We start from the raw sequence: 15,749 nt of genomic DNA on the forward strand, positions 1-15,749 counted from the left end.
ATTATGATACCCTCTGCAAGGGTATAAAAATGACAATATCCTTTGTAATTTCCGTAGGACTTTGTCTTGTCTTTAGCCATAAATGAGCTAATGAGAATTAAAATATTCATTGTTCATTTGCAATTCCGATCATTTAATAATGCTTGTTTCCGGTTTTATGCTGCTTGTTGAATTAAAAATCTTCTAAATTTTTGATATTATACGAATGTAAAGTGAAAAAAATTTAGGACAGAATAAATTCACATTCGCAAATGTATACATTTTTAGGACATTGTGTATTTTTATGTGAGTAATATTATGTGAATAAAATGGCTACAGGAATTTTTCCTGTGTAGAGAGGGAGTCTCCAGGGGTAGACAAGTACACTTGAATGCCTCTGCTGAAATGTTTTAAGGGCATCGCAACATACAGGTCTCAGTCTGGGTCTCTCCACATAGCCTCCTACCGCTCTTTTCTTTACCGAGATGCCAGTTGGTCAAGTGGGCAGAAGAATTGAGTCAGTGTGACAAACAATAATTCCCTTATTCGGCTGGGAAGCAACATTAAAGTTGCCAACTAACCTTTTAAGTGGGCCAACCCTTTTATAACTCCCGTCGCAGCTTATTTCATGCAAATTATCCATCTGCATGGAGAAACGCTTTTGTGGGTGCTGTTCACTTGCATAATTAAAAGTTTCGACAAAAGTTCCCAAACAAATTGGAGCAAATTCGGTTTCCATTTCTGCTTGTAATACACGGTCTCAAAGCACAGAAACAAAACTAAAGGTTATTTTTTTTTTTAATTGCGAAACCTCAACTTGAAATGATAAACGAGAGGGGCACGCCCTGCCCACGAGTAACAAGAGTAAGTTTTGCTAAGTATTTGTGAAACGTTTTAACAATTTTCTTGTTGGGTGCCTTTAATTGATATTGTCGTGATTTGGCTTGTGCAAAAGCCGGGATTCATTTCGGTGTAGTCGACACAACTAATACGAGTTAATAAATAAAGGCGTTATCGCTGTTGGAGAATGCAAGCAATTGTTTATAATATATAATATAATAGTGGAAATGAATATGCCGATTTATTAAGCAACAGTTCAGTTGTGCTTTAGTCACGTAACCCATTTTTTTAACATCTTTATTATTTTGTTGAAGTGTTTTAATCTAATGATACTATTACTAAACTGTTAAAATATATTACAGAAGTAAATATTGTACTCATCACGTTAGAAGAGAACTTTGCGCTGGCTGGTGCCGAATACAACAGCGTCGGCACTAAAACGCATTATTATGGTTATGAAACAACAAGTGGCTAATAAAAAATAACACACCCGCATATTGCAACCACACAAAAAAAAAACCTTAAAAAATCTACTTCAAAAAATCTGCTTCACTCATAAAATAATCAAAAACTGTCATCTGGCATAAATGTTAATTGAGTTTTATGGACTTTTGATTTTTATACCCTTGCAGAGGGTATTATAATTTCAGTCAAAAGTTTGCAACGCAGTGAAGGAGACATTTCCGACCCTATAAAGTATATATATTCTTGATCAGGATCACCTCCTGAGTTGATATAGCCATGTCCGTCTGTCCGTCTGTCCGTCCGTCCGTCCGTTTCTACGCAAACTAGTCCCTCAGTTTTAAAGCTATCTGCTTGAAACTTTCCCAAAAGTTGTCTTTCTATTGCAGGTAGTATATAAGTCGGAACGAGCCGGATCGGGCGACTATATCATATAGCTGCCATATAACTGAACGATCGGAAAAGCCATAACGTTGGTGTTTTTAAAGTTAGGAAGTTGGGATTTTCTATGAGTTTTATTTTTGGCCAATTAATCCGACCTACCAAATTTCATAAGGATCGGACGACTATATCCTATAGCCGCCATATAACTGATTGATCGGAAATGCCATAGCTTTGGTGTTTGTAAGGAAGTTAGGAAGTTGTGATTTTCTATGGGTTTTATTTTTGGCCAATCAATCCGAAATACAAAATTTCATAAGGATCGGCCGACTATATCCTATAGCTGCCATATAACTGAACGATTGGAAATGCCATAACGTTGGTGTTTTTTAAGTTAGGAAGTTGGGACTTTTTTTGAGTATTAAGAATACATCGTATGAATAATTTTGAAGAATATAATTTACAGAATATTCTGCAAGGGTATATCAACTTCGGCTCCGTCCGAAGTTAGCTTTCCTTTCTTGTTAATCATGAATTTTCTTTAGGCACGCGGGGGACTTCCTTATGTTTCTACTTCCGCATGGCCATAAAATATAGACAACTGTAATTTGCTTTCTTATATGTCTAAATGTTGTACAACAATGTACAGCAGTTTTGCTATAGTGTCAATTTCATTGTCGTACTTATATTTATTTTTCCTTTGTATATAATATTTAATCATGAGCAAAAATTTTCACTTCCTCTGCTCACGATTTTCAGTTAAGATATCAAACTTGAAAATACTTGAGAATAGTATGATCAACTTAAAGGCAGCTAAAAGTGTACTCTTTTTAATGAGGTCAGTCCTTATTTTAAAAGGTGTTACCCACTTGCGGAAACTATTTTAATGCACTCTTCGATGCTATTTTGATAGCAGGTTAACTGACAAAGAGAAAAGTGTTTTAACACTTCACGTTGGTCAATCACCACCACAGAAAAGGCTTTGTACAACTGCTCTGGAAATTAAAGTGCAGCAGGAAGCCCTTAGCTAAAATGATTCAACTTGAATTTTTCGTTCACTTTAAAGACTTGTAATGTTGAAATCTTTTGGTGTTTTTATTTGGTTTGTAGATCTTAGGGTTATTTTTTTAATGTTGGGGTTGTTAAGTTTACGATTCCAAAGACTTTAAGTAAATGATTTTTGGGGATATTGCGAATTATATAACGTCAGCAATGATACAATTTTTTTTTCATTTATTTTTAACCTTATGATCAGTACATAATAAATACACAAAACGCCTTTTTATACCCATGCAGAGGGTATTATAATTTCAGTCAAAAGTTTTCAAAGAAGTGAAGGAGACATTTCCGACCTTATAAGGTATATATATTCTTGATCAGCATCCGTCTGTCCGATTCTACGAAAACTAGTCCTTCAGTTTTAAAGCTATCTGCTTAAAACTTTCCCAAAAGTTGTCTTTCTATTGAAGGTACTATATAGGTCGGAACGATCCGGATCAGGTGACTATATCACATCAGCTCCCATAGGAACAATCGGAAATCGGCTCGTTTCGACTTATATATGTACTATCTGCAATAGAAAGTTTCAATCAGAACTGATGGACTAGTTTGCGTAGAAACGGACGGACGGACAGACGAACAGACAGACATGGCTAGATCGACTCTCCTGGTAATGCTGATATATATTCTTTTTAGGGTCGGAAATGTCTCCTTCACTGCGTTCCAAACTTTTGACTGAAATTATAATACCCTCTACCAGGGTATATATCTCTCTATACATTTTGTTCAATGTCCCTTATGAAAACTCCATTAGCTATCAGAAACCCATATAAAACGGTTCCGTACTTATCTTTAATTTGGGTTAATCTATGCCCTAAAAGAACTGTTCATAAGAGTCAGGGTTTGATATTTCCACTTGCCAGTTGCTTACCTTTACTTTTTCTCGCAAAAAATCTATCTGTGCATCTCCTGCCTCTGAACAGTAGTCAACTGCACCAGCTGGAGAGCTTCGACGGTGAAGCCTTTTAACGGCATCTAGCACCTGGAGAATTATTAGCGCTTTGGGGTCAGTAATTAATTCACATCAACGACGCCTCGGATACCGACTTTAGAACAATTGGCCAATTCATGCGCTTTAATTACTTCATTAAAGAGCAACGGAGTAGACTTTGAATTTAACCCTCTGCTTCTGAATATTATATATATTACTTCTCATCATTAATTTCGGATTAAAGGTTTAATATAATTAAATATAACATATCTTTAAGAATAAATAAATAATCGTTTTGTAGTCAAATTTTTAAATATTTAATTTTTTTAAATATACTCATACAAATTTATATTAACATAATAATACATTTTTATATAAATTTAAGCACCTACTGAATCTTGCTTTATTCCCTGTTTCTAAATAAATTGTTTTTTTTAATTCTAAAAACAAAATTGGCAAATTTAATATTTTCCAATACATTTTTGTCAGTGTAAAAAAATAACTGTTCTTCATAGCTTACAGGCTTCGCTCTTTGAATTTTTTATATTTTTTATTGTACCTAATCTCTGCACCTTGTTGTTGTACTGATAGTTGGTTTTTGTTCTTCTTTTGCTCTTCTGTAATGCTAACTTAAAGGTTTTTATACATTTTTGGGTTTTTGTTTTGCTCGCCAACCTTTTATTTGATTCATAATTTTGTTGGCAATCACTTATTTTCAAGGTTCGATCAACTTTTTTGTAAAATGGAAAGAGAGTAAAAAGTGGAGTTAGTTATTTCTGTTGTCGACAAATTTTAGTGGAGATTCAATTCCTAGGAACATTACGCCAACAACAAACGTCAGGAACCCTGTAAGTTTATTTTAATATTGTGTTCTGTCCACTTTTGGTTTATAGTTCATACATTTATATATATCATGAACACTTATCTTTTTTTTTTACATAAATTAATAAATCTAAATAAATCTGTCCATCTCGTGTTTCTACATTATTTGTATTCCAAGCAAAGGAATAAAGCGACGAACTGGATTGAGTTAATATTGAATAAATGTTTATTATACCCGTTACTCGTAGAGTAAAAGGGTATATTGTATTCGTGCAAAAGTATGTAACAGCTAGAAGGAAGCGTTTCCGACCCTATAAAGTATATATATTCTTGATCAGGGTCACTAGCCGAGTCGATATAGCCATGTCCGTCTGTCCGTCTGTCTGTCTGTCCGTATGAACGCTGAGATCTCGGAAACTATAAAAGCTAGAATATTGGCATTTTGCATGCAGATTCTAGAAGTTCCTACGCAGCGCAAGTTTGATTCAAAAAGGTGCCACGCCCCCTTTAACGCCCACAATCGCTTATATACGATTTTAAAAATTTAAATATTTCGGAAAAGTAAAAATACAGTTTTATTGTGTTTATCAGTACCTATCGAAATGTAGAAGAAATTTTTCAAATCGGACCATTCGTTAAAAAGTTATGCGTGATCAAAGTTTCTATCTCCATCTCCCTCGCACTCCCTTTACCTGAGTAACGGGTATCTGATAGTCGGGGCACCCCACTATAGCGTTCTCTCTTGTTTTTATACTGTTAAGTATTTCTTACTTCTTTAATATTCGGCAAGCCGAAGCTTAATACCCTTGCAGTTATAACAAAACGACTACATTTCGATTTCTATCCCTGTATTACTAAAAACAATGAAACTATGTCTATTTTGCGCTGATGGCAAAATACATCGTTTCAATGGAAGCTATATGACATTGTTTTCCGATTTTGACAAAACTAAAAGCGTAATTCTGATATAGTAAGGAATATTTTGATATATAGAAAAACAGCAAAATATTTTTTTTTTCACTTTTTTTAAATTTATTAGTTATTTTTAATCTTCCTATAGGAGCTATAGATTATAGATGTTTGATTTCAAATTAATTAAAACTGTAGTAGTATTTAAGTATTAACAAATCCCAAAGAAAAAAAAAATTAAAAACAATAAAGCTATACTTAAAAAAAAAAATTTTTTTTCGATTGTGATATAGTTGTCCGATCCGGCTCGTTCCGAATTATATAATACCTTCAATAGAAAGTTAACTGAGGGACTAGTTTGCGAAAAAAGGACAGACAGACGGACATGGCTAGATCGACTCTCCTGGTGATGCTGATCAAGAACTTTATCGGTCGGAAAAGGTCTCCTTCACTTCGTTTCAAACTTTTGACTAAAATTATAATACCTTGCGGAGAGTATAAAAATGAGGGTATACAAATTAAGAAGAAATTTGTGCTATCAAACAAAGCTAAGCAGACGGAGAACAGGTAAATAAAATAAGAGAAAATGAAGTCTGGCAAAACAATTTGTAAATTGCTTCCGACAGCAAATTAAATAATAACAACAGCAGCGGCAGCAACTGCGGCAACTGCTGGCAACTAATAGTTACTTTCAATCATTCATCATCGATTTCAATAAACAATTTCAATGGTCGGGGCGTAGAGACGCACAACAGAAGAGGCAGGGTGAATACGACTCATACTCCTCTTAAAAGCGCTTTGAACGTGTAAAAGATTTGCTTCACTTCGTACTGTGGCTAGCCTATGGGATTCTTTTCTTTCCGCTTCTTCGGGGCGATGACTAGCTAAACAATCATAGATCCATTTGGGCTTTATGCTGCCCATCTTCTATTCCTTCGGCCACTGTAATTGGAAATTCTTGCCTCTTGCATACATAGTTGCGAAATCACAAATGGATATTTAACGAGCGAGCACAAAAATCTTGTGGCACATGTAGCCTTGACATTTCGCGGCGCCCCAAGTGATCGTTTTTCGCAAAAAAAAGGGAGGACGCCCATACTGAATATTAGAATTTTTTAGACGCGATAAAAACGTGTTTCGATTCGATACGACTCATAGCACTAAACGGTTGAAAATGTCAGAAGTCGAGCCTAATGACGCGATATATATTTTAAAATAGACATTACTTATGCCCAAGCGGCAGATCAACAGTCAAGGGGGTGTAAGGACCAGTCGATGCTAATAAAAAGTCTGGTAAAGTATGCCAAATAATTTATATTACCAAAAAAGCAGGCCAAAACAAAGAAGTGAAACAAAACCAAAAAGTTTTTAGTGATTTAGCTTATAACAATATAGACATGGCTTACCTGAAATAAAGTAAAAAACAAATATTTTAGTAAGAATTGGATTAACATTTTCTTATATGCTTAACAAGTGTAGTTTTTTATAAATGGCTGTTAAAGTTTTTTGAATTCCAACTTATATTATTAATTACAACATAAAATCATTTTCTTTTGTTGTCATGCATTTTTTATTTTTATCCCTACCTCTAGCTAACAGTCATAGTTTAATTAGTAATAAAACGTTCTTTTATTTTCTAATACACGTAAAAGTTATTCGTCTGTTAATAGACAAAATTTGATCAGATAAATTGAACGCAAAAACAAAATAAATAAATATTACAGTTTTTAGATTTTCAGTGTTTAACTCCATTAATTACATAAAATCTCAAATGGTGTTTAGATGATCTGTCTAGTCCTTTTTTGACAGTACTGAAATGAGAATGGCAGGACTTGCAGTTCCCTCGAACTATTACTATAAACCTTGAATTGCCCAGTAATCACATTATTTATTAAGAAACCCTAGATTTAACCAATTAATAGGCATGTACATTCGATACCCTTTTAGCAAACCAGTAGCTGTGAAATTGCAAATTTCGTGCATCGAACATTTTTATACTCTTGCAGAGGGTATTATAATTTTGGTCAAAAGTGTGCAACGCAGTGAAGGAGACATCTCCGACCCTATAAAGTATATATATTCTTGATCTGGATCACCTCCTGAGTTGATATAGCCATGTCCGTCTGTCCGTCTGTCTGTTTCTACCCGAACTAGTCTCTCAGTTTTAAAGATATTGAATTGAAACTTTGCACACACCCTTCTTTCCTTTGCACGCAGTATATATGTCGGAACGGCCGGGATCGGCCGACTATATCCTATAGCTGCCATATAACTGATTGATCGGAAATGCCATAACTTTGGTGTTTGTAAAGTTAGGAAGTTGAGATTTTCTATGGGTTTTATATTTGGCCAATCAATCCGACTCACCAAATTTCATAAGGATCGGCCGACTATATCCTATAGCTGCCATATAACTGAACGATTGGAAATGCCATAACTTTGGTGTTTTTAAAGTTACGATGTTGGGATTTTTTATGAGTATTAAGAATGCATCATATGAATAGTTTTGGAGAATATAATTTACAGAGTATTCCGCAAGAGTATATCAACTTCGGCTCCGCCCGAAGTTAGCTTTTCTTTCTTGTTATACCCTTGCAGAGGGTATTATAATTTTGGTCAAAAGTGTGCAACGCAGTGAAGGAGACATCTCCGACCCTATAAAGTATATATATTCTTGATCAGGATCACCTCCTGAGTTGATATAGCCATGTCCGTCTGTCCGTCTGTCCGTCTGTCTGTCCGTCTGTCTGTCCGTCTGTCTGTCCGTCTGTCTGTTTCTACGCGAACTAGTCTCTCAGTTTTAAAGATATCGAATTGAAACTTTGCACACACCCTTCTTTCCTTTGCACGCAGTATATAAGTCGGAACGGCCGGGATCGGCCGACTATATCCTATAGCTGCCATATAACTGAACGATCGGAAATGCCATAACTTTGGTGTTTGTAAAGTTAGGAAGTTGAGATTTTGTATGGGTTTTATTTTTAGCCAATCAATCCGACATACCAAATTTCAATAAAATCGGCCGACTATATTCTATAGCTGCCATATAACTGATCGATTGGAAATGCCAAAACTTTGGTGTTTTTAAAGTTAGGAAGTTGGGATTTTTTATAAGTGTTAAGAATGCATCATATGATTAAATTTGGAGAATATAATTTACAGAATATTCTGCAAGGGTATATCAACTTCGGCTCCGCCCGAAGTTAGCTTTCCTTTCTTGTTTACTTTAAATCTGTGGCTGACACTTGGCTCACTTCGCGTTCGTCTTCCTCTTTGGCACTGGCGGATAATTGTGGCATAAAAATTGCTTTTCATTTGCCTCAAAATAAAGCAATTTTGGGACCATGGATGAGGAGGGCGAATAAAAGGGAGGAGAGCGATGCGGATGTGAAACTGCGCAAGTGCGGCACTTCTTTTGTTTAATTTTTTTTCGTTACTATATATTTTCTTTTTGCCACTTTCTGGCCAGCTGCCTAACATGCCACACAAGCTGAGAGCGACAGGGGGAAGCTCCAGACAGGTCGCATAAAGAAGATGCAACTGCAACAGTAAAAATATGTAATTATGTTAAAAGACAGCCGCTTGCTGCCTCAGTTCGCCAGCCTATTCTATGCCATATATGGTCTAGAGCTGGCAAAGCATAGATTGCACTAACGATATTATCGAGTTAGGATTTGTTTTGGCTTTGAAAACTTTAAGCCTTAAACTACAATATTAAAATTATAAGCACCAGTTTATTTGTTTAAGTTTGTTTATAATTTGGATTGAAGAAAAATGTATAGTTTGTAACTTACCCCAATGTGGTGACGTGTTGTATGATAGAATTTTGATAAACATTTAATTAAATATTTAATTTTTAAATTAAACCTATTGATACATTTTCTTATAAGAAGTATTAGTGTTTTGTAATTCTAAAAAAAACATAGCTTATATTATTATTTTAACAATTTTTGCCAGCACTATTAATCTTAATTTTTTAAGCACACTTGTGCTACACCTATTTCTTCAAACGCAATATTTATTGCTAGGTTTTTGAGCTTTTCTTGACTATATATGATGGATTTACATATGTCGAAAGCATTGGACAAATTAAGATGCAAGGCGTTTGCCTAATATTTAGCATGGGCGCGTGTTGTTGGCTAACGTGTGAGTACTTGGCCAGCGAAGCTCGGTTGGGCATTTGTCAAATGTTTGACAACATCTTGACATAGAAATTAAAATATGTGCGCGGATGCAACGCGGGTAAAAAATTGCGACATCAAATTAACCGCCAGTCTGGTATTCATTGATCAGCCTTTGCCGAAAACCGAAAACGTTTGCGCATTCCCTTTCGATTTGTTTTAAATTTATGCGATCGCTGAACTTGAACAGAGCTGCATAAACAAAAATAAAATGGGAAGGCAAAAAACATTTTCGGAAAGCTGAGATCAGCTATGATTTATCAAGTTAAACGGTCTGATCCCCATCAAGTAGCTTCTTTCCCACTTCCCCTCTAAAAAGAGAGGCGATGAGAATTGGGTCAAAATTAGCATATATTTATACCCGTTACTCGTAGAGTAAAAGGGTATATTGTATTCGTGCAAAAGTATGTAACAGCTAGAAGGAAGCGTTTCCGACCCTATAAAGTATATATATTCTTGATCAGCGTCACTAGCCGAGTCGATATAGCCATGTCCGTCTGTCCGTCTGTCTGTCTGTCCGTCTGTCTGTCCGTCCGTATGAACGCTGAGATCTCGGAAACTATAAAAGCTAGAAGATTGGCATTTTGCATGCAGATTCTAGGAGTTCCTACGCAGCGCAAGTTTGTTTCAAAAAGGTGTCACGCCCCCTTTAACGCCCACAATCGCTAAGATACGATTTTAAAAATTTAAATATTTCGGAAAAGTAAAAATACAGTTTTATTGTATTTATCAATACCTATCGAAATTTTTCAAATCGGACCATTCGTTAAAAAGTTATGCGTGATCAAAGTTTCTATCTCCATCTCCCTCGCACTCCCTTTACCTGAGTAACGGGTATCTGATAGTCGGGGCACCCGACTATAGCGTTCTCTCTTGTTAAACCTATTTTCATGCGTTTTAATGGTGGGCAATGGGGTGGAGATGCTTGGAAACTAAAATTTGGGATTGGGCAAGTGCTGACGGGCTCAAAGACTTGTAACTATTATGTAAAATTGTAATTATTATGTAAAAAGAAACAAAGAATATTGATCCACATAAAAAAGGATAAAAAAACCAAATGAAATTGAAATCTAAGCAATTAAAGGCAAGGTACAAGTATGTCTTCGTAAAATATATTTCAGAAAAAATATTAGCCTAAAAATACCCACAAAAGTTAATTAACATTTGAAAAGAGCGCTGCCGCATTTAATTAAAACTCTCCAGCTTCAACTTATTTTTCAAAACATTCCCTCTGCAACTGCCTTTTGTAACCTGACATTGCTTCTGACATTGCCTTGACATTGCCCTGATATTGCAACAAATACTAAAAAGCTACAAATACCACAGAAACTTAAACAAAAAGTCAACGAAAAAATCCCCTTTAACTGCAAATTGTATAAAAAATGGCAAACAATTTTCTCATACACATGCATATACAGTCAGACATATGTTGATGGGTCAGACAATATGAAGATGTTTATAATAATACAATTAATTATGATTTTCTGAATGCTTCAAAGCCTCAAAGTCAAAGCAAAATTCAATGCCAAAGCGAAAACAAAAGCCGACCAAGACAAAAGCCACCGACCAAAATACATTTTGAATGCAACTCCCAGCTGATAATGGTTAATTATATACACATAAAGCGCAGCACCAGCAAAACAAAACAAAAGCAAGAAAGGAAAGCTAACTTCGGGCGGAGCCGAAGATGAAATACCCTTGCAGAATATTCTGTAAATTATATTCTCCAAAATTATTCATATGATGCATTCTTAACACTCATAAAAATTTCAACTTCCTAACTTTAAAAACACCAAAATTATGGCATTTCCAATCGTTCAGTTATATGGCAGCTATAGGATATAGTCCGCCGATCCTTATAAAGTTTGGTAGGTCGGATTGATTGGCCAAAAATAAAAACCATAGAAAATCCCAACTTCCTAACTTTACAAACACCAAAGTTATGGCATTTCCAATCAATCAGTTGTATGGCAGCTATGTGATATAGTCGGCCGATCTGGCTCGTTCCGACTTATATACTACCTGCAATAGAAAGACAACTTTTGTAAAAGCTTCAATCAGATAGCTTTAAAACTGAGGGACTAGTTTGCGTAGAAACGGACGGACGGACAGACGGACGGACAGACGGACATGGCTAGATCGACTCTCCTGGTGATGCTGATCAAGAATATATATACTTTATAGGGTCGGAAATGTCTCTTTCACTGCGTTGCAAACTTTTTTTTCAAATTATAATACCCTCTGCAAGGGTATAACAATAATAATGGCCGCAAAAGAGATGAACACAATTTTCAAACGAAGCCAGAAGATAATTCACACGGTTCGAGCACTTAAGAAAAGGGCATGTATAGGCAAGCAATGAGACCAATATTTGAAAGCTTTGCAAATAAATTTAATGAATGTAATTAAACTCTTTGGCTTCGACTGCGCCTGTGACGCACATTGACATTACTCTAACTGCGATTACACACTGGCTATAAAATCAAACCCAAATCGCTGATAAAGAATATCCCATTGGAAGTTTTTAAGACTAATTTGTATTCTAAGGCACTACCAACCACTTAGAATGATAGTCAGCATTTGATTTTGTTAGGAAGTTTGGACGCAGGGCTAATTAGGGTAAGCTGCACTCAGTTCAGCAAGAGTTGTCAAGGTTATATTGCCCAAATAATTGACATAACAACCCAACAAGTCGAAGAAAATGTATAAAGCCACAAAGATCAAAGCGGCTATCAGAAAAAGGAAGGTACAATTTTGAAACATATGGCTAATAAATTGAACAAAATTATAACTCTAAATTATAGAGTTAATTAATAATTAATCTTTATTAATTAATTTAAAAAAAACTAAAACTTTTATGTTTTTTAAACTATACAACCCAAGGTAATTTTCTACTAAAATTTTTATAAAATTGATCATGCCGTAGGTTTTTTCAGAGCTAACTTTTGTCATTAATTACCGTGCTCATTGAAATGAATAAATAAATAGCTTTCGCTTATGATTCTTAAGATCGATCGTGCATGTTCGGTTTTTCGAAAAATAACAAAAAAATTTGTTACACAATTGTGTAAATATTTGCTTCTGAGATGAATCGAATCATGAATCGGCACTTGAATCTCAACAAGTTAACCATTTTTTGGGCTTCACTTTCGACTTGGTGGATATATATATATATTGAGCTCTGAGATCTCCTTACTAGCGTATTGATGTGTAATCACGTCTCATCATCTCCCATCATATTTCATTACACTTTATTGACCCAACAATTTATTTTCGCAGCAATATAATTATCTCGAAAAAAACGAGGCTGCTGTGTGTGATATCATTGCATATATATTTTTGCGCAACAGTTCAAACAATATAATGCCTTTTTTATATATAGATAGATATAGATATAGTTTATATAGTAGCCCAAACAAGTTTAGCTCGTAAACAAATTGATTAGCGTCTTTAGCGCTGCAGCAAGAGTAGCCTCAACAAAGCCCACTCGGCACACAAATAATTGCTGATCGATCATCAATAAATAGCTGTGATTTGATTGTGGAGCAGGGTTGTTGCCAAGCACGAGTATCCAAATGAGCCGGCCTCATCCTTCCAAGAGTTAGCTGTTGTGTGCGACCTGCTGGGACACACCTCTTCGGGTGTGGTGATCTCTTCACACCCGGTACATATTTACTTGGTTTTTGGTCAAATAAAAAATAAATCAATTAGCAGGCTGAGTAATACCAGCGCCCAGCCCGTGCCAATCTTCTTCATTCATCCAGATGGTAATAACGATATAGAAATTCATTTCTCTACCATATTTGAGTCAGATTTTTACGCTCGTTCGTACTATTTTAATGCGGTAAATTTAAAATTTTTGGCAAGCCGCTGACACTGTTTATAATGATAAGGTAAAACAGAAATGTATTCCTTAAAATATTAAAATACCTTATAATCGGCCGTTTTAAATGACATAAATGGTGTCCGAGTTTAAGGCATTAAAATAAAATTTGAACTCCTAGTTTTAATTTGAACCGTTATCCGTTTTACAGATACATAACACCAGCAGCAGCTGCCTCGGCGACGGCAACCACTTCAACCTCAGCGACAGGAGGCGTCGGTGGCAGCAATCTGGCGGTTTATCCCACCGCCACCGCCCAGGTGTACCGCTCCAACAACGGCCTGGATGTTCTGGACTGCGCTGGACTCGAACACCACAGCACGGCCACTACGTCCGGACACTCCGGTAGCGGCTTCTCCCAGCGCCTCAGGGAACTGGCCGCCTCGGCCGGACTGCTCTCCCTTAAGCCCCGCCAGCCCCTCAAGCCGGTCATCAAAACGCGCGGCTCCCCCGGACCGGAATTTCCCAAGAAGGTTACTTTCAGTGCTTTTGCCACTGTGCAAGTGGTATAAAAGGGCGGAGCAGTGGGTCTAGCATCTGTGCAGGCACAGAGCAAGGTGAGATGTCTAAAGCTTAATAAAATCTTCAATTCAAAAAAAAAGCTTGTAAAATCTTTTGAAATAAAAGACAGAAAGCTAGGTGATAAAAAAAACTGAAAAAAAAATTGTTTAGATTGTCTCGATTAGGAAAGTGGCTTACATATATTATATATATATATAAATACAGTGATTATGATTTATTAAACCATAATTTAAAATACAAATTTTTTTTTGCACATTCTTAATTATAGAATACATATAATTAATTTATCTTTCTTTTTCTTTGCAGTTCCACCTGGCACTTGTTAACCATTATTTGTTGTTGTTTTATGTTTGTTGCTGTTGTTAAATGTTTAGCCAAAACTATAGGAACGATAAGCGAAGAACCATTCCTAAAAAGATTTAATGAAACGAGAACGGAAGATAGCTTCGGCAAGCCGAAGTCTTAATACCCTTGCAGTCTTACCGAAAATTAATGATGCGAAAAAGTATATGAAAGCTAAGAAATTAAATAGAATGAGAGATACACGCACATTTCTTTGAAAACAACATCATTTTACCCGATCGTTCCTAATGCAGCTATAGGATATAGTCGTCCGAATTTTGCCATGAGTCGTGCACACGTAAAAAAAATACAAATGGGTTTTTGTTAGAGCCAGTATAGCAGATATATGATAGCTTTGATTTTAATAAAACTCAAGGTGTTTCAAACATGCGTTAACATATAAAACAAAGAATGCAAAAATTTTAAATGTCTAGCCTTAAAGCTAAGCTCGCAAATGGTATAGAAACAGACGGATATGGCTATATTAACTCGCCTAGTGATGATAATGATGCGCTGATCAAGAATATATGTACTTTATAGGGTCGCAAAAGTGTGACCAAAATTAAAATACCTTCTGCAAGGGTATACAAATGTTGTGCCATGGCTGTGGCTTGCAATAGAAAATATAACCATATAGAAAGGATTAACTCACCCCATAGCTGAATAAAATACCTCAAGACCCCAAATTTGTAGCCGCCCTTCTCTTATCTTTGCTATACTAGTACACTTTCCGTTGTTAGACTGACTTTTCATCTACCTTCTATTGTTAATTTCCAGCACACTCTACTAAAACAGTATTTTCCATCATTTTTTCATTTTTTAATCACTTTCCTTACAAACATGCCCAAATAAAACGTTCTAAAATACAAAGACTATAAACGCAGAAATTCTAAATATTTTCTTTTAAATTGCTAATATTTATGAATTTTTGCTTATTACAACTCTAACAAAAAATATAGTCATAAATATATTTACATAATATGTAAGTCTGTTTTGTGTATGTGTTTATATATAAACCATGATTTTGCATCAATTATTTTAAAGGAAATGAAAAACCCCTTTCGAATTCAAACAAATTCTTAGCGATACTAATGTTTATTGTATTTAAAGTATAATAAAATATATTATTTAAGTCTTATATTATGCACGATAAATAAAAATGAATAAAACCAAGTCAACAACTGTCTTTTAATCGAGAACTAAACAAACAAATACATATCGAGGTAAAAAAAAGCGTGACTTTCAACAAAAAAATCAAAAAATATCAATGATTTAATGATTAAGTATTCGACTAAATCAAATCAATTCGACTAAATTAATCAAATGCCCCACCCTCCGCAACAGCTTTATTTTTCGAAATTTAAATTTCCATTTTTAAAGTGTTCAATCCCATTATTTAACGCAATACTCATTCCAATCGAACCATCACAACAGATTT

General features: G+C 35.2%; 1 protein-coding gene across 1 annotated transcript in view; it reads left to right on the forward strand.

Annotated features, from left to right (window-relative positions):
- Positions 1-15,475, forward strand: part of LOC108041233 (protein kinase 4) — an 83,834-nt gene extending 68,359 nt beyond the window's left edge. Inside the window, exons 2-3 of the mRNA XM_044457081.1 lie at positions 13,599-14,004; positions 14,276-15,475. Of these exons, the coding sequence (XP_044313016.1) occupies positions 13,599-13,959 (361 nt within the window). The 3' untranslated portion in view covers positions 13,960-14,004; positions 14,276-15,475. The remainder of the gene's footprint in view (positions 1-13,598; positions 14,005-14,275) is intronic.
- The last annotated feature ends 274 nt before the right edge of the window (positions 15,476-15,749 follow it).

This window comes from Drosophila rhopaloa, unplaced genomic scaffold (genome assembly GCF_018152115.1).
Source record: "Drosophila rhopaloa isolate 14029-0021.01 unplaced genomic scaffold, ASM1815211v1 contig_155, whole genome shotgun sequence".
Taxonomy (NCBI): domain Eukaryota; kingdom Metazoa; phylum Arthropoda; class Insecta; order Diptera; family Drosophilidae; genus Drosophila; species Drosophila rhopaloa.